A 20,647-nucleotide genomic window follows, 5' to 3' on the forward strand; every position below is an offset into this window, starting at 1 on the left:
TTTTAAAAAAAGGGCATGCTTCTTTTAAATAGAGAAATGCATACATTTATTTTGTCTGGGTGCCAAATAGAAGTTTACTCTCATGCAGACCTTTCGTCCCTCTTTTGGCAAGGAGTTTTGTGGTGTTTGGCCCAGTTGAAGCTCAGGTGATTCTGTCACAACCAATAAATTCCTCCTTTAATCCATCCCTCTGCAGCCAAGTAGGACTCAATACTGTGACCTCCACACATCAGTAAAGAACCCATCCTCCCACAGCTCAACAGTAATGCACTGTTTTGTCCAGCAAATTTAAAGAAATGAAAATGGTCATTATGACTAAATGTGAGTTACTGTAAGCTGTGTGAGGTGCATGAGGTTCAGAAAAGTAATATTAAAGAATATAGAATATACATTTCTTTTATTAAAAAAAACATTTGAATGTGAAACATACAGGAGTAGTAAATAAGTGTATTGCTCAATAAGCAATTTAAAAATGAGACAAAGTAGCCTTTTATTGGTGGAGCGTGGAAATTCTAAAGAAACCTGAGAAGACTAGCAGCAGCATGTTTTACTGCATGAGCCTCATGACCTTACTTTATAAATTAAACCTGGCCAAGTCAAGCTAAAGGCAAATCTATCCAATTAAACTCGGCAGCCTCCCATTTTAATGTCAAAGTTCTGTTTCAGTGCAACACTTTTGTCTTAGATGTGGACAATGGCTGTGATGGAGGCACTTAAAAAAAAAAAAAAAAAAAAGGTAAACTGGCATTTCTCTCTGAATTCAAAATCACAGCTGGAGGCATTTTAAAGGCTGGAATAAGAATGATGACAATCCTGTATGTCAACAAAGTGAAATGCATCCCTCGAGCTACTATTTTCTCCTGTGTCTCTGTCTATGTTGGTGGTGTCACAAACTTCATGTGCCTTGATTCTGTCATAATTTGCTGCAGTGATGTGCCACATAGCTGGAAAAGCACCATAAGACAAAGAACAAACAGGGTCCATGGAGTTAAACCAGTGAAAATAATAAATTATATCCACCTTATAAAACTGGATGTCTGGTATAGCACACTTTAGAGCTAAAAAGTCGTCCAGATGTTCCTCTTTAAATATACAGTAAAGCCTTACATTAAGATGTAGTGGCCTCGGTTTCATCTTATAAAATGTGTAATTTCCTATAACTTCCTTTCCATTTTCTCTCATTGTTTCTCAAGCAGACGCTGATGCGCATTAAAAGAAAGCAGTAAACTCAAATCAAACTAAAACTAGTCACTAGTCTCATGAGTGATTAAACTGTGTATGTATGTGTATTTGGGTTGTACTGTAAAATGTCCAACACATTTACTTTATAATGTTACAATGGTTTAAATCAGATGAAATAAAAAGAAGAAGCTCTCTGGACAAACTCTTCAGCTGCAGGTCAAAGTTAATAAGTGTAGTCTGAGGAGATCTGCAGAAAGATAAATAAGCTAACATCGCTTCTAACATAACATATTACTTCCCTCCAAACACACGTGCTGTTTTACCTGACTGACCGTTAAATTAAACAGAGTAATGCAGAAAATCCTCACATTCGAACAGCAAATGTTTGCGAATTACTTGAATTATCAATCGACTATTACAAGTTCTGATGTTGTTCTTAGTAATGTCAGCGCTTGCCACCAGTCTGTGATTTTTTCCACCCTACATCCCTTAATCATCTTCCATTGTGATGGGAATTTGACGGAGGATATTTAACAAATAATAATTACATTAGCTATGTAATTTGTGCAGCTGTTTGGTTTGTCTAGTCTGCATCCCTCATGTAATTTCACTGGTTCAATTCCAGGTAGACCTTTTCCCCTCATCACTGCAGCTCATCACAGATGAACTGGGCTCTACAGGGGGAGGATCAAGGAAGAGTGAGATCAGTCGATGCTGTATATCAAGTGCTGCTTGTGTGTGAGAGGGAGCCTGTGTTGGTTCCTGGGGTGTCTCCAGCGTACAGTGCTGAGTACATTACGGGAGCAATTAGCGAAGCCACTCGCTATTTGATCGGATTAATGTCATAAAATCATTCTTCTCACCTACTGTATGGGTGTCTGCAGCTGGAGAGAGAAGTTAAACTGAGAAAGCTAATTTTGACTCAGTTTCCCCTCTCAGAGCCCCCACCCTCCCTCACTGTGGGTTGGTTTCCAATATTGTCTCATCCAGGATGCAACCCACACAACGGATGTCATGTGCACTATTTGCACTGTTCAGACAATCAAAACTAACCCTGCACTTGTTTACAGTACAATACTTATACCTGGAATATTGTAACCTTTAATAATCCAGAGAAATAACTGAGCAAATATGATTCACTCCAGCACCACCATACTTCCACACTGTCTTAAGCTGTTTACCACTGAGCAACTCCACTGAAGCATGTGGGAGTTATTGTAATGTAACTACACAAGTAAATACTTGTGTAGTCTGGACTTTATTCTGTAAAGTGCCTTGAGATGACTTTGTTGTAAATTGGCGCTATATAAATAAAGTTGAATTGAATTGAATTAATGCTGAAGGGCACCTTAAATTTCAGTATTTTTCAAACTTCTTGCTGGCTGATGTTCTCTAGCTGTACTGTACACAAAACAACAGCAACACAAAGCCTCACACACAAATTATGACAACTGCTAATCTGGAGCAAATGTCTGTTTATTTTCCATGCAACTTACGTAAAGTATTTGAATTTATAAAAAAAAAAAAAAAAAAAACTCATTTTGCAGTTTTAGGTAGCTTGTTTGCCTCCCTGCCCGTAGGTGTGATTGTGAATGGTTGTCTGTTATGTCTCTCTGCGTTGGCCCTGAAAGAGACTGGTGACCTGTCCAGGGTATATCCTGCCTCTCATCCTATAATAGCTGGGATAGGCTTCAGTCACCGTGACCGTAGACAGGATAAGTGGTTAAAAATAATGGATGGATGGGACCGTTTTTGGGCTAGTTGCGTCTTATCTAACTGGAGCGTCTCAGGTCTAAGGGTGTCGTAGGATGTAATCATTGCAATTTGTGATACTGGGCTACAGCATCCAATAAAACTGTGACTTTATAATTCCCCAGAAAGTAAATAATTTCCCAAAACCAGTCACGTTTTAGCAGCCAATCTGGGCACTCATATTGCAGCATTTGTCTGAACTCGAAGCCCCCGCAAGCACACATTTTGCTGCTTTGTTGCCAACTGTGCACACAGACGCCTGCACATAGATGTAACAGTTTACTACGAAACAAAACGAGCTTATGTTACGAAGGCTGAGTTTAAATAAAGCTGTCTGTCACCCTTACTCTTTGTTTCAGCCTCTCTCTCAGACAGGAACAGGGAGTTTTCCCTCCATCACTGATCTCCGCTGAACTCCTCAGTCCTGTCACACAAACTGTAGCTGTGTACAGTGACACACCATGAATATACAGTAATGCACTCTGCATCACATCAGGAGTAAGACCACTGACAATTTCTCAAAGCTGTGTGGGAAACTAAATGCTTTCAGAGGTCACAACCCTGCTGTCATCTTCCTCAGCAAACTGTTCCTGCGGTTAAAATACTTTGAAGTTTCTGGCAGCTGTAAATACTTTTATATCCTGCTGCAATTCTTAGGGTAACTACACATTGTGCTGTACAAGGAAGGAAAGTCTTTAGGGGTCAACAAGAGAGCATTAATTGTCCTCCAGCTAGAAATAAGAAACATGCTTTTGGCAGCATACATCTAAAATCAAGCACTCATTGATTCAACAAATTACTAACTTTTTAAGTGGTAAAGTAGCTGTTATTGATTTAAAAATCATATGTGCCAGGAGTAGTACAAGTTATTAAGCTTGTACTGGATCAGTCTCATAACAGCGTAACACGGAGCTTCACAAAAACAGTGTATGAGAACTGTAATGATTATAGAGCTTGTTGTAATGCTAGAGGTAAAGTTGGCTTTAACTGTAGCATATTAAAGAAAGTAGACACAGTCCCAGTGCTATAGACATGGTATGCAGAGAAGCAGCCTGTCTGCAGACACTGTGAGACAGAAAACATTTTCAAGTAATCAAAAAATTTGCTTATCAACAGAACTACAACCTAAAGATTCTGATTGTGTGTTTTAAACTCTACCTCTGTTGGCCATCGCGGTCTCAATGATGTCCAGTGTTGGGTCATCTTCACATAGGTCGTAGGGCATGTTCCCATCAGAGTTTACAGCCAGCAGATCAGCACCACTGTGGGGGATGAGCAGATAAATAATGAAACAAATCTGAAATATTAATCCTTCTTCTAAATGCACAATATCCATAGATAACCGGAGGACTGTAAGAGGAAGAGTTGTTTAATACATTATACTTTAAGACACCAGCTGTGATCCAAGTGCACTTGAGGGTAAAAATAACTGCCTTGCTATATCTAATTTTCTGTTTAATTTCCCCTTCTTACATTAGCAATGTTTTTAAGCATCATAGTAAAAACAGTCTGCATTTCAGTTGTGATATCCCACAAAGCTCAAAGTCCCGGACAGGAAAGACAAAGTAAATCTCGGTTAAAGCTCTAATGGATGATACTAATTACATTCTTTCAGTCCAGAACAAGTTGTCCTGCATTATTCAGCAGTTTTTAATCACTGCGGATAATGAGTCTGGGTGATATGATGAGGGGTTTGTCAAGTTCTGCATGTCAACAGATAGCACATGTGTCTGCGTGTTTCAGTTTTTAATTCAACTCTGCAGGTCTACAGATAGAAACAGCGTGTGTTGACATACAGACTATTCATTTGTCTCCATCTGGGCATGTCTCTGTGTGTGCACACGTGTCTTCCTGTTATGTCAGAGAATCTAATTAAATTCTAATTAAATCCAAGTACAAATTAAATATTTCTACAATGGATGAGATCGCATTACTCTATTCTTTTACCATGTGTTCAGGTGTAAAATATGAAGGCGACATTTTTGCCTCTGGTCAGAGTTAGTGAATTATGAATTAGATTTGCGTATCAAAGACTGCTATTAATAACTTGATCTGCGCATCTGTCAGTCAGCATTTGACAATAAGGTAATCTTCACCGTATCATGATGAAACAGTACGATCATAAGTCACTGTTTTCTTTCTTTATATACGACTACGACAACATTCCCAATGTCATGAAGTAATGTATATAGGTAAAAGAAACCCACATCTGAATAATATTGTGATTTTGATTGAAACATATCTCACAGGCGTGATATGTCCAATGTTTCTGTCACAGCTGGAAAAAAATAAAATAGAGGATGACATTTCTCAAGAAGTGCTTCCATTCTGTTTTTAAGTTTTTCTACTTACTGCAATTAGTGCTGGTTTGGCATTTGAATTACTTCCATTAATTTCAGCTTTTATAAGTTGCATCCTCCTGTTGGTTTTTGGATCGGAGAAAAACAGACAAGAAGCAAGACAAACTCTTGTCTTGCCCATACCTCAATAAAAACATAATTCAAGGATTCTTCTAAATTGCCTAATGTGGTCTAATGGGAAGAGTGGTTGCATTTATGCATTTATGTGTGTTTTAAAGTGTTTTCATTTGGAAAATCTCTAATTTGACTATCAGATGGACTCGAATCATCAAATACAAACTAACTTCAACTCTCTAATACAGCTGCACATGACTGCTTTTGATGTATTAACTTCCTCTGATGATCGGTGTTTATTTATGACTTACTGTGCAATGAGTATCTTCACCAGCCCTGCGTGGCCACAGGTTGCAGCAGCATGAAGCGGAGTCCACAGCTCGTTGTCCTGAGCATTGACACTGGCTCCTCGGTCCAGCAGGATCTTCACCATCTCCTCGTAGTTATCGATACAACACTGCATGGAGACAGTGCCAGGTGAGAAGACAATAGAAGAAATGTGTGTACATTTTTTATAGTGTAATACTTGCGGACACTATATATAATAACAGTGCAAGAGAGACAGTAAAGAATTGGGAGTGATGAATAAAATGTGGAAAGAAGGACAAATATGGAAAGAGGTGGGAGTGGGGAAAGTAAGGGTGAGTAAGATAAGGGAAGTGAAAAGGTAATCTAAGTAAAGTGGGGTTGTATCAAAAGTAAGCACTAAAGAAAGACATGAAGGACTTAACAGTTTGAACTTGATTATCAGGTGAAATGTTGACTACAGAAACAAACTCTGCTCTGTTGCACTAATGATTTCTACATCAGCACAGTAATCACTGCAAAAAAAGCTGGAATCAGACAAACAAGAAGTCTGATAAGAATGTCAAAACCATATCGCAAACGAAGTCCTTTAAAAGCATACTGCAGAGTGTAAAACTGAAAACACTAATCCAATCTGGACACACTTAGGCCGACATCTCAGCCATTGTGTGGGCTGTTCCCTGGATCCGTGACAAAACTGGAAAGGCACTCATAACTCAGACCCATCCGCATGCACAACGAGACAAAGACAAAGAGGCAGAGTGTATTTTCTGTGTTTAACTGGGTGTGACTATAAGGTGGGGAGGAAGGAGAATTTTCCATGAAAACCACGCTCCAAACAAACTGCTGTCTCCAACAGCAGTTTTTCCATCAGACATAATTGGTGTGAGTGTGTCAGTGCCATGCTGCTGAACAAAGCTGAAGATGTGAGAGGAAAATAGAGAGACTGCAAGGGACAGACATAAAGTTAGAGAATAGGATTACTTTGTCACAGTAAAAGGGAACAGCTTTAATCTGAAATGTCAAGGATTCAGAACAAAAGCTGCATTTCGAAGTCTATGGTGTCATTTGTGTTGGTAAAGCTGTGGGTTTGAATGTGGTTCACGCCGCGGCTATACAGCAAGTTTTAAGCAGGACTGTCACAGAAATCCTTTTTGGTTTCATCTGAACCTTCTTAACAGCAGTATGTTGACTTTCATGAGGAGCCACTATTTGCATTTTCAAAAGAATATTATCGGACCTGTGCTGAGGAAACATACGCAGATCAGCCACATTAAAAGGATGGATGCGGTCTGCAGCAAGGCAAAAGACAGAGTTTGTTCTGACACCTGTCAATCGTGACAGCATTCCATTTTTCCAATGCTGACCTCTGATCCACAACATTATCAGCAGCAGGTAGATTTTATGTTGTTTGAGATGAAGAGGTGGGGTGGGGTGGGGAGCACACATTGTTTTAGAGATGCTGAGAATAAAATGCTTGTCTGAAAAATAACTTTTCACCTTTCTAAGTTTTCTGTTTGTCACAGGATTTACATAAAGTATGAGGTGAATCTCAATCTCTAGAGGTTTCTGGCATCTCAGAGTGACAGTGAGAGCAAGTCAGACAGCAAAACAGAGAAGAACAAACTAAGGATGAAAATGCCAGGGGGATTAGAAGACAGGCAAAAGTCACTTTGGGAAATGCAAAAACAGACTTATTAGAATAATTAAGATCTTAAAATTACAGATAGATCTATAATATATACAGATCTATCTTGTATTAAAGATGATCATAGAAAAACTTTGACCATGCTTTTAACTCCAATTTTTATCTCTTTGAAAAACATTTGATGGTTTAAAAACAACAACAAAAAAAGACTATTACATTTCTGGAGTTATGTCGCAGTGGCTACAAAGGTTATTCAGATAAGGTGGCTCTGACAGGAGCGTGACTGAGTACATAAATTAGCACTAGAGGAAATGAAATTACTGCACAGATTCAGAATGTAGATCGCGGCAACTGAGAGAAGGTAAAATATATGCTGAGCAAACAAACACTGACTAGAAAACACAAGTAGCTGACAACGCATCCGGTGACTGACATTTGAGGTGGAAAGATTTTAAATGTTTTTGCATCCATGTGTGAATCTTTTGGCCAAACATGCCTTGGCTGATTAAGCTGATGCACTAAAATTCTCAAATAACCAATATTAGGGTTTAACATCAATAAGGCGAAGCTACTTTAAAGCAACCCATGTTGATATTAAAGTAAAGGTTTCCTTGCCTTAAACTGTATTTTATGGGCTTTCTTTAGAAAATGCAAAAGCTAACAGTAAAAGTATTTTAAATGATAAAAATCTACAATACAAAGCTTTACTGTTACGATCAAGTGTCTTAATGTGAAATGGCATCTGATTTCCTGTGCCTCTGAAAAGCTTGGTTGGCTCAGTGTGTGTGTTTGTGGACTTTACATCTTCCCCATGCAGATGAAGTAAAATTAAACAAGTTGACAAATGAAACGCTCTCACCTTGAATTCTTTGTACAGCTCTGGACGTCTGTCTGTGAGATGCTTTGAGACGCCGTTTGTGTTGCAGCATTTGATAGTGCTAAACTTTTCCCTGTTCATCTCCATGCATAACTTTTGGCATTTTATTTTCCCCTCCCTCGAGTTGAAGTGGACCTGTATCTGCTCCTGCTGACACCAGCAACATCCCTAATGAAGCCCAGTGAGACCTATGCAACTGTAATTTTATCCAATCCTAGCAACTTTTGGTCATGTCAGGCCATGCATTTTTTATGTACCACATATGTTAATTGCTATGATCTATGCTGTGACATATGATGGTCTATTTAATTTCAGTTACTTCCCTTTTTCTGTCTGCTCGGCCTCCTCCATACTTCCTCATTACAGCATGATACACATACATGCACTAGATCAATGACAGATACACATTACATTTTAAATCCTTTAAACCAGTTTCTTAATTCTAAGTTGTTATCCTTTTTGATTAAAACTTTAAAAACTCATAAAATCTACTAATGATTCAATAGTCAGGACATCCTCATGGACATCAAGCTCCAGTCCTCGAGAGCCACAGCTATGAACTTCTGACAGTTTGAACCCACCTGAACCAGGTAATTAGCAGTGGGTAGTGCAGAAGTAGCTGGAAAATAAACAGAACTGGAGCTCTGGAGGATTAGAGTTGGTCATCCTTGACTTAGAGGTTCCTCTTTTTTTTTATGCTAATATTTTCAGAAGACCTCTCTATTTAACCTGATGTGAAAAAAAATAATCTGCTGTGTCCATTTTTTTAGATAAACAGGCTGTGGGAGTGGGCAAGAAACAATGAAGTGGCATTTTTCTAAAGCTGCCAAAAGCAGAAGTAGTACTCTTTAAAGGGTACTTTATTTGTGACAACTACTTCCGATTTCAATGAAGAGTTGAAAAGAAAGATTCAGAGAAAAAGACTGCAGTGCATGAGTCATGTGTTTCACAATTTTACTGTGTGTGTGTGCGCACATACAAGCACATTTAACTGGCAAACTGTACATCTTGTTACATGGATATAGAAATTCAGAGAGCTAGTTATGGGTTTAGTTTTCTTTCGGTATCTGGTAATTGACAAGCTAAGCTCAAAGGATATAATTTAGGAAAATGAGCATCCTGATAAAACAACAAGGCTCTCAAACAAATTTGTCAGAGACGTCAGATCCTCTGATGGATTAGCTCACATCTGGAGCTCCAGCCTGGAGCACTGGCATGACAGATGTTGTCATAAAAACCAGGCTAATCTTCTAACCTCTTTATGAATAAAATCAACACTCCAGCCAACCTGCTGACTGCTATGCTAATCTCTTATCTTTTCTTCTGGGGAAAAAAAAAAAAACATAGTTGTGCCAACGAGTTAATGAGACATTAATCTAAACTCCCAACTCTGTAGGTCTATTGTATACCAGCTCCACCCTCATGTATTGGCAACATGACAATGAAGCGACCAAGGAAATAATGTGCCTTTCATGAAAAGTATTTACACAAGTATGGGAGTGTGGCTCATACAAAGGCCCAGATTATGCTAGAATGGATGGAAAACAGCAACTGTCTTGCCTAGATCCATCAGTGGGCTGAGAGCACTGTGGTTGGTGCTAAGGAGCAAAATGACAAGGAAGTAAGGCTTAGATTCTGCCTGAATGGTCTGAAATTTGATCAGTACTAGTGCTAACAGGGCTGTCATTAGGGAAAGTTGGCACACTGAAATACTGAAAGGTTAAAGTGGGCAGGACGAGGTGGCTGACAGCATAGGTGAGACTGCAGGAGGTTAAATGTTAAAAGGGGCTGTAAAACAACTAAAGGATGCATGCAAGTGACTCAAGAAACTCGAGATGCAAAGTTCAGCTGGTGAGAATAAGTCCTAGAAAACTAAAGAAATGTAATCTAGGCTGTGACATCAGTGGGTATGGAGTGTTCCCTTTTATTGATCATTTCTGGGCTCTATCACAATTTAAACCACTGTTGCAGGTCATTTCCTTCCTTTTTCCATCTCTCCTGTCACTCTCTTTGAGATTCTATTTAACAAGGCATCAAGAGAGTGACATTTTTCTGGTTATTAATGGATTTGGGGAGCCGTGTGTAAGAAAGTGTGGTAGGTCCTCAAAGCCTTAAGTAATCAAGACCCGAATCACAGATTAAAAGTCTGGACCCACACAGGAAAGCAGACTCACAGCTTCAACACAATCAAATCCTGCAGATGAACACTACAGCACAAGTTAAAAGCCCACCTCATTCATCTGTGCATAAATATTTAATTGGCTGAATCAGTGAAGTAAGTGTTTTTAAATATGTGTCCAGCAGTCTGTTTATGCCCTGGGTCATCGTACCCATTCGAACGGACAGAGGTCCTGAACGGAAACACAAAAGCTCTGAGTGAGAGAACAGCCGAGACTCGACCAAATGAGGCAGGCGTGTTTGGAAACATCAGCAGGTAATGTTTTCCTCTACAAAAAACGTCCCTGAGTACAACACATCCACTATAATACATCACTGCCTAAACAAAATGTATTGTTCCTGTTACCAACATGCAGGACTGATGCAAGCATTTCTACAGCTCTAGGTGAAATATACAGTATTTATGCTGCCCTACGGTTTATATACCATATACATAAAATACATATAAACCAATATGCCTTTTGCAATGTAAAGCAAGCGTCAATATTAAAGAATGAATGATGCAATATGTGGGCATTAAGCAGATTCATATACTAAGAATGCACCCAACAGGTCTGCAGAAAATCTTTAATTACTTGGTGCCATATTCTTTAAAGCAGAGTCATGACAGAGCTACTGTATTTTCCTAATAATAATTCCTAATACAGCTCCTCAGGCTAAACAAACCCTGTGCACTGCTTTCTTAGGTGTACAACACACACACAACTTAAATAACTAGGGAGCAAATAAAGTTTAACCTACCTTTCCAAAGTGTGCATGCCTGGTGCAGAGACACTTTTATAGGTTAACATTTTTTTTTGGGGGGGGGGGGGGCTGGCCCAAATTTTGCCATCCCTGACCAATTGCTGGGATGGCAAACACCTTGTTCGCCTAAATGAACCAAGGATGTATTATTATACTGAATACCAGACTGAATCATGCAGAAACATAATGCTCTGCTGCCTACTATGCCAAAATTGCTGCACTACTAAGCGCTGGTCCAGGAGGCACTGCCATCATTTTGTGTTCGATTGGGGGTAAAGAGTTATTATTTTTGCAGAAAACAAAGAAAAATGTACCAATGCAAGGGGCTGCAAAGGTGTAGTGTTGTGGCTATAAATGTAGGTGAGAAAAGGAAATATGATCCAGAAAGTGTTTAAGATTAAAACAATAATTTGTTATTTAAATAAGCCTATTTTTTAAACTGTCAGACTATTTCTTTAATACCTACTTGAATAACAAAACATAAAACTAACTAGGACGAACAAATGTGTTGCACTCAGCTGTAAAGACAAACATAGACAGTAGTAATTACGTGAAGAATGAGAGTTGTTCTAATCCTAGTGGTTTGGCCGGGGTGTTGGAGGTGGCAATCATTCTGTGAAGTGGGCACACTTGTAAAAGTGAATCTAGTTTTACACACATTCATACTAAAACACACACATACACACACATGGCTTTGTCAATAAACAAAAGGCCTTCACACCATCCTAATGTAATCTGAATAACAGAGCTTAAGCTATCAAGGTGCTGACATTGTAAACATAACTGTGTGTGTGTGTGTGTGTGTGTGTGTGTGTGTGTGTGTGTGTGTGTGTGTGTTCTGGCAGATACATTGCTCCTACAAGCTATCTATTGATTAATGTCTCATATCAGAGGGGTGAAGCCAACTCTAGATAGGTATGACATCTCATTTAGAGAAACATCACCACCACTTTTCTTCCTTTTATATCTTCCTCTGCCAAATAATGTGTGTGTGTCTTTCTGCCTGTCTATAATCTAGCTTCTGCCAACAGGCCAGTGTTTGTGTGAACACTATATGGTTGTATTCCTCATGTGTGTTTCTGCATTATGTTTCCATCCGCCTGGGTGGCTTGGTACTATTTGTGCAATTGTACCACAAGATCTCATCTTGAAGGCACTGCGCAGGCTGTCCCGTCCAAATAGCAGATTATCGGGTACATACACATTCCTAGCCGAAAGGTCAATCTGATCTCTTGGCAGCCAGCAGCCAATGGCTTTTAAAAACACCAGCCACATTGGTGGTGACTGATTGACTGCAATTTTCTCATCCTCCTGTTCATTTCTCCACCTCCCAGCGGGACCCTGAATATTAGGCTTTGAGCAGCTGAGAGGAAAAGAGAGATGGCCGTGTTCACTGTGGCATAGGTAAACAGGCAAATCAGAGAGGACGGAGCTTTTGAGGTATACTACAGCTGTGGAGAGTGACACAAGGAGAGAGAAGGCAGGACAGAAGATAAAGATGAGCACCACATTTTTTAAGAAAGCAATGCCAGCTTTAGATAAGAAAACTCCTTCTCTGCTGCTAAACATTTTGTGCAAACCTTGGTTTAGGGATCAAACAGCTCATTCATCTCAGTGCTCAAAATGCTTTGTTTGATTGCGTTTACAGGTTAAGCTGTTTTTCTCCTACCTTTACCAGTTTAGCCAGTACAACCAGCAACTGCAGCAGCTTTATGGACTACAGAGTAGTGCTAAACAGTTACCGAGACATCACATCCTATCTGACTGTTGTGTCTGGAAGAATCTTTTAAAGTTCAGTTCAGATCAGATAACAGTGTGAGTGTGATTGGATTTGATTTTAAGACTACAGACTAATTTTGTCTATTACAAAATGGGCTGAGCTCCAGCACAGAGACAACAAGCTCAATGCAAGGGAGCAGAGTGAAGGACAAAACTTAAAAGATCGGGTGATTTGTGAACAAATGAGATACACAATGGACCATTACTTAATCAGGCAACTGAGCAGAACTGAGCAGTTTTAAGTTAAAAATGGAGGAGAGATCTTTCTTGTCATGGTAGCAATGGCTCTAATTAGTAAAAAACAGGCTGGATCTCCTATCAATGTCCTACATCAAACTGGACTAATTTTCTTAACACTAAATTAATTTCCTTGTTATAAAGTTGTTGTTTTGTTTTTTACAGTGTCTGAAACCCTCAACTGTCTCTTCTGCCTTTTAATTCCTGGTCTTGCTAAACAATCAAACCAGGAAATGACTTAATTAGATTTGAACAAAAACTGAAATAGTGAAGGTCACAGGAAAAGCATAGTACTTCTAAAGGTTTCCAGGGGAAAAACATGGAACAAACATGTGGAATATCTATAGAAATTTTTTAGAATACACAACATTTGAAAGGGCAGGTCAATCACCTCTCAAAAAACAATATTTATACAGTCTGAATATTCTATATCTAATATAATGTTTTGACATTTAAAACCTGATTTTTATTTCCTTCTTTCCACGTGACAAATTTTGAAATGTTATTTTTTGTACGCTACAAAATGTATGTTTGATTTCCACACATTTAACTGCGTATTGCTAATCTCAGCTATAGCTGAATTGCATTTAAACAGTAATCGAAAAGTAAATTTCACCTAGGAGGAGACATTATAACATTTCTTTAAAAATACCCGATTATATTATTTTTATATCCTATAGCCCACAGGAAACCAGTGTATGCTCCGGCTCCTCTGTGACCCTCAGTAACTGACTGTGAAATAGAATTTTTTTTATCTCAATTTCTTTCTATGTATGTATTTTTAAGTATATGAAAGTATTTCCAGGATCTGTGTCCCCTGGATTTCTCAAACGATGATGGGTCACTATTAATGGGTCACCTGAAACTGCCAAAACTTTAATTAGTTGATGTCCCTGGTGTCAAATGAATATGTATTAATGTACTTCTGATGACTGACCTTTTACTACTACTTTGCATCTTTTGATATAAGACACTGACTAATTGCTGGAGCTCCAGGTTCAAGGGAAAATACTGGCTCAGAGAGAATAAGAAAAGAAAGGATCAAACACAGGTAGGGACAATCTTACCTGATGCAGGGCGGTGAGCCCATCTTCGTTGCAGAGGTCTGGACTCACATTGTTCTTGAGCAGGTAACGAACTGGTGGAAAGAGACAAAAACATAGGCGAGTGGTTGATTTTTCTATTTAAATATTGGATATTCTACAGCTGAATAACTGCATTTCCTTTTTTACCAATTAGAGCAGATTTAGAGGTCTCCCATCACTGAAAGCTTCCCTTCCTCTAATGAAAAACTATTTTGTGTTTGAGAATTACAATAAAGGCCACACATGCTGCTTGGTGATATGGCTGTTCAGTTACCATCAATATTTCAGAAAGTATAAGAGGCTCAGACTGCTGTAAAAAAAGACGAGACTCCATACAACCAAATTGCTCACACAACCTGCAGGTGCACCTCGCCCCAACAATTTGTTACCCAGGGATTTCACCAATAATCTGTAATCCATTAATTGTACAGTGTCGATTTGATTCATCCCTGCAGGAACTTCAATATCTCTAATTATCAGCCGTGGCAGGATGTGACCTTGATCAACCTTGGAAATATAGATGACAGGTTGGTGAGGGGTGAGGCATAGTAGGGAGTGTTTATAGTGTGATGACGCAATGATGCTTGGGATCACACAGTTTGTCTGCCTAATGGTCCAAACAGATAAACCCTCCACCCAGATCCCAATACAGACAACTATCAGCTATGGCAGTCTGCTCAGTGGACAGCTGTGTGACTGCTAAAACTTCTAAACCTGCTGCTCTGAGCAGGAAGCAGCTGAGGGGACATGGGGTCATCTCCACGTCATTATTATCCCGTTTTTGGCAGTGTTGTCGTCTGCCTTTATAGGGGACAAATCAGGTTACGGTGCTGAGCACTGAAAGATAGATGAAAAAGTAATTATCTCATCTCATCTGTTAAATGACAAAACTGGTCACATTCGCATAAGCTTGAAATATATGTATATCTTCAATTGAACATAAATGTTGTATCCTATATTGATACATGGTTACTGGTCATACAATGTCAAAATGTCTATCCATATTAATCATAAATGCACTGTGCAAATTGCTGCACTAATTCTAATTAATTTCACTGTATATTTGTAATGATAATAAAGACAACCGTAACTCATCTTCCCAGGAAACATTAGGAACATTAGGAAAGTGCCAGTCTGGATTCAGCTGCTGCTACAGCTGTAGCATAAACGTTTCTCCAGTAAGAAAATGACAAATGGGGCTGATATTTGGACCTACTGGTCTTGCTACTAAATTGCTGGGAAGGCGAACACGAATCTGAAAAGACACCACACAGAATGTAGGGACATGTCCCACCCACATACCAAGTACTGTAGAAATACACCCTTATAAAATACCTATACACCTTCGTAATCCTCACATGGGATTATTCACCTATATGACTGTTTGTTTCGTCTACATGCAGATTTGGGCAACTTCTAACCACCTTTGGAATGAGGAAGTCGATGGCAGATGAAGAGCAGATATTGTATCTGCTGTGTTTTGTCAGAAATTTTTCCAGATTGAGAGCAGTTTGCACTTCCTTGTATGTGACAACTTTTAACAAGGGAGCAGGGGTTCACTAGAGAGACGGGACGTGACAACAAAATTAATAGGAATAGGACTCGAGAAGTAGAAATGTTAGTGTTTTTGCATTGTGGCTGTAGAAGTGTAGCCATCACCAATATAACTCTATTATACAACTTCCTGAACCCTGTGTACTGTGCAATAGGCCTCTATTAAGCTTCTGATAAGAGTTACTGTGACATCTGACTGTGATACTTCACTTTGTCAGAATCACCATCTTCAGTACTATCACAACAGCAGCAGTCGCATCTCCAACATCACAGGTCTTTGAAATCTAAGGCCACCAGACAGAAATAAACAACCAAAATAAGCTGCTGTAGCTGCCAAGCTGATGGTTCACTGTTGGTACACCTGTAACTGCCAAGAGAGAGGAAGAAAGTGAAATATTATGGTGAGCGCGGAGAAAATTGGACCCAGGGCTATACAGTGCATGCTCATCCAATAAATGTCACACACCATCTCTGCTTTCCTCTGTGTTTGGACTGGTGTGCTGAACATGAAAAGTGTACAACCTTGTAAACAACATGTCTCTGAGGAACTACAGTACGAGCACAACATTTGCAGCTAAAATAAGCTGAATCCTCTGTGATTGTCTTGTAATTAGATGTAGAGGTGTTTTTGCGTTGCACAATCTTCAAGCGCCCTTCAAAACGACATGTTTAGTTGCCCAAGGACCTTATAATTGGATTTAAATTGGCTTGAAACAGCATTTAAATAAAACTATTAAAAAGGAGGATGCATCAAGCACAAGGTTTCCAAAACATAACTGACATTCTCTGACTCTCAGTGAGTTGCTGTACAGAAATCTATATAGCTTGACAACACACTGAAGCTGCAACAGAATATAAACATCACTGCTGTAACAAATCAAGTGATAAATTAATTCTGACAAATCTTTAGGCTATGGAAGTGAAAGATGTAAAAGTGTGTCTCTATTAGTCACGCATTATTTCTTAAGGTATTCAAGGCCACGTCTGTGAAATAATTAGATGAATTTGTTTTGAGGACAAAGTCGTCTTATGAGAATAGAAACCGGTGAAACACGGTGAACAATGACAAATCCACACACAAATGCATTCAGGAGTCATGTAATCACATCTAGGGATGCATTTGTCAGTATTAACAGTAAAGTCTGAAAATTACACACCACAGTTCCAACTACAAAACCAATTTACCTTTTTTTTTTTTTAAAACACTAATTTTAATTCCTGCTTTTTAATTTAATAGGGAAAATCTGGTCAGTCTGGACAGAAAAAGAAAACTCCAAATGTGTAATAAAGAATTTTGCGAGGTCATGAACTGTTTTTATTTCTTTTAAGTAGGCACCTTTTTTCCTACTTTCATATGCTGAGATGTAAGAGCTCAGCTACAGAGAAGAGCATCACAGCAGGAGAGGTGGGGAATCTGCTGGATTACAAAAATCTATATTGTAAGACCTCTGTAAAACACTTTCTGAATCTTTATACAGCGATCAGCCACAACATTGAAACGACGAACAGGCCAACGTTTCATTACGAAGTTTACGTTGCTCCAGATCATCCTTCGGTTTTCACAAAGCACACATGGCTAAGGCTGTATAATACAAAACTCTATAGAACAAATGACCAGCTGATTTCTACACACTACCTTGGGAATGCAACTTACAATTTACTTCAGCTTATTGTGAAATAATTTCCTCTTTCATGGAGAGAAGTCTGGAGGTAACTGAAGATCCGTACAAAACATAATATCCTGTAGTTCTGTTTCTTTTCATTGTTCAGCCCAACGTTATGAGCAAATCTTTTTTTCCAAGAGAGCCTGGATACAACAGCAGTTGTTTTTAGAAACATGAAAACAAAATACTGCATGATGAGCTCAAGCCTTCCTGTTACTGCTTCTGATTAAAATGTCAGTTTCAGGAAGAAAGTGGTCATCATTAGAGACATAATTATGATGTAATCATCTGCTAATGTAGCCAAAATATATCTTGATAGAAATTGTTTTTACCATGCTGAATCTGTGTGAAAGCTGCTGTGTTAAAGAGATTGAAGGTATTTAAAGGATACAGAGCCAAAACCACAGACACAAGAACAAAAGTGGTAATTAGTCTAGTACCTACAGTGGCAGCTTGAAGGACTGAAAGGGAAACAATTACCAGTACTACAGTGGGAAGATGAGTTTGTGGATGTTCGACTTTAATTGATATCCATCTGACATCTCACGACACAAAATCAACCACAAAATGTACAAATAATCTAATTTGTGCTACATTCAATATAGAAAAAATATATATATTTTTGCAGTACTGAAAACAATCCAGAGGTTGACATAGACTGGGTCTGTGAACATGGCAGCACTAGAAGAACACTACCTGTCACTGCTCCCACTGAAACAACCTGCAATTAATCTCTATTACATGAAGCACTACTGCAGTATTGGCATCAAGCCACAATTACACCTGAATTCAGCTCTTTGATTAGAAAGGGTTGTTTGCACGTCATTTCTCATTCAGCCCCGTGTGTGTGTGTGTGTGCGTGTGTGTGAGTGTGTGTGTGCGCGTAGATTTTCCTATGCATTCAGCTGTCCTGTTGTTTGAGACTGGAAAAGCAATCAGAAGATGACAGTTGTCTAATGGCATCTGTCGGAGACAGAAGTCCGATAGCTCTCTCTGCTCTTCAAGCTGGGAATTGTAAATTTTAACATATGTTCCTGATTTTGCTACCAAACAGCATGATATCAGTTTTAGGCAGTGGACTTAGAAATATGCATTGTTACTGAATTGCTTTCTGTGAGAGAGGGTGCCCCAGTGGTTTAGTTGAAAAGAAATGGATTTGAATCATGATGTGTGATGAATCTGACGATGTGACGTAAAGAGAGATGTGTGTAAACAGCTAGAGGGAAAAGCACACTTTCACTCAGCAGCATTCTCAATATTTATGATCATTTCTGCTGCTCTGTTTTGTGTCTACGCTCTTTTAATGCATATTTTATGTTGCAGTTTGTTGTTGGATGTTTTCATATCTGGACGGAATATTTGGTTTTTGTATTCAAGCTTTGCTCTGTCTGAACCAATTTAAGCAAACAGTGTTCAATAAAGTGCTTATGAATCTAATATACTGCAGTTACAATGTGGAGTCGGTGTGTGTACATAAGCGCAGACAGAGTGTGGTACTGTGTATGTGTAAGTCAAGATCAAAGGCACTCGGCTCGTCCTGTCAGGGATCGAGTTTTTTTTACTCTGCATGACCTTACTGGCACAACTCTTCCATTTTATCTGGGCTCGTGACCGGCACCAGGGTGGCCCTTGGTGGCTGGGTGGGGCCACACCTGGTGGGGTGCGATTCGATCCTGCTGCCCTCTACAAAATATTTCATTAAAAAAAAGGGCAAAAGAGCACACAGATAATACCATGATCAAAAAAAACATTTGCCCAGTAAATGTGATCATGACTGTTTCTGCACACTATTCCGTATGTTTTCAATTCAAACCTCAAAGCAACATGTATTATTTTTGCATGATCTCATTGTAAACAGTGACATTCAAAGTGAAATCCTGTCCCTTTCGCTTTCGGTTCATCTGGTTTTCAGGTTGGTCATCTGTCTGTCTTATTCATCTAAACGAGATATCTCAAGAATGCCTTTAGAATTCTTCTTGAAATTCATAGGACTCAAGCATAAGCTGACTGCATTTTCGGGACTTAAAAGCCACAATATGACATGAATGCCTTAATAGAAATGTTTTTCAAATTTAAGACAAACATCCAACAGGACACAAGGATGAACCGATTCGATTTTGGACATCAATTCTCAAGGTTACTATGAAGACATTTAAAAGATACCTGTACAGAATTTCATCACATCTGGCAAATATGTCCCCTTGGACTCATATGAATCCATCTCTCATTTAAAACCACACAATGGAGTAAACACAACCCCGGCCTACAAAATGCTGTCAAAGACTCATAAATGTGATGCTATCTCTATAATTACATTAGAAACTACTACTTTCTGCTCAAGCAGAGGTTCTGCAATCAATACTGTGCAACAACTATCTAACAATAATATTAGTCAACTAATAAAGCTAAAAAATACAAAAATCACCTGCATCCAACTTGATTCTATGTGGAAGCTGATGAGAAGTAACAATTTTCAATATTTAGTGACCAACTCTCTCATCGTTAACCAGTTATTTATTCAGTATATAAAATCAATAGTGTAGACATAGTGTAGTGTAGGCATTATAATTCAGAAATGTAGGAGCAGCAGTGTCGCAGTTGGTAGGGTGGCCACCCTACCACCCACAGGGTTGGAGGTTCGGAGCTTGCTCCTCCCAACCACATGTTGAAGTGTCCCTGGGAAAGACACTGAACCCCCCCAACAGCCCATTTCCCCATCCCCAGCTGCACAGTGCCAGTTCTAATTGGTAGTTGGGGAAGGTTGTTTCAGGAAGGGCATCCGGCGTAAAAACTGTACCAAATCAACATGCTGAAAAATGATTCGCTGTGGCGACCCTGAACATGCAGTTTCAAAAAACTGTTGAAAGTGTTGGTTTGTAATAGAGATGTTTGAAAATGTTTAAAAATTATTTTCCAATTATCAAAGTAGTTACAAATTGTAATTATTGTTTTTTCCTTATCCATAGAGTCAGAAATAATGAGAAACTGCATCCAAACATGGAGCCTCTTTACTTATATCCACCACAGGCATTCAATTTCCATACTAAAAGGAAAATATCAGACTAATCTCAATGGGCATCACATTGGCCAAGTTTAGCACTTACGGGTCCAAAGTAAACATTATTGCAGTAGCTCTTTATAGCTATGACTAAACCCAGCTCTTTAAATCATTAAATAAGCAGATGACACCACTGTTTTTAGATTTGTCACAAGGGGAGATGTGTCAG

The 20,647-nt window shown here is 38.9% G+C and overlaps 1 protein-coding gene across 2 annotated transcripts in view; it reads right to left on the reverse strand.

Moving 5' to 3' along the window:
- ppp1r16b (protein phosphatase 1, regulatory subunit 16B) overlaps positions 1-20,647 on the reverse strand; it is a 67,974-nt gene that overhangs the window by 9,845 nt on the left and 37,482 nt on the right. For both annotated transcript variants that reach the window (XM_067505286.1, XM_067505288.1), the window contains exons 3-5: positions 14,185-14,255; positions 5,660-5,805; positions 4,093-4,196 (exon numbers count right to left, since the gene is read on the reverse strand). In XM_067505286.1, the coding sequence (XP_067361387.1) occupies positions 4,093-4,196; positions 5,660-5,805; positions 14,185-14,255 (321 nt within the window). The remainder of the gene's footprint in view (positions 1-4,092; positions 4,197-5,659; positions 5,806-14,184; positions 14,256-20,647) is intronic.

Source organism: Channa argus, chromosome 5 (assembly GCF_033026475.1).
Source record: "Channa argus isolate prfri chromosome 5, Channa argus male v1.0, whole genome shotgun sequence".
NCBI lineage: Eukaryota > Metazoa > Chordata > Actinopteri > Anabantiformes > Channidae > Channa > Channa argus.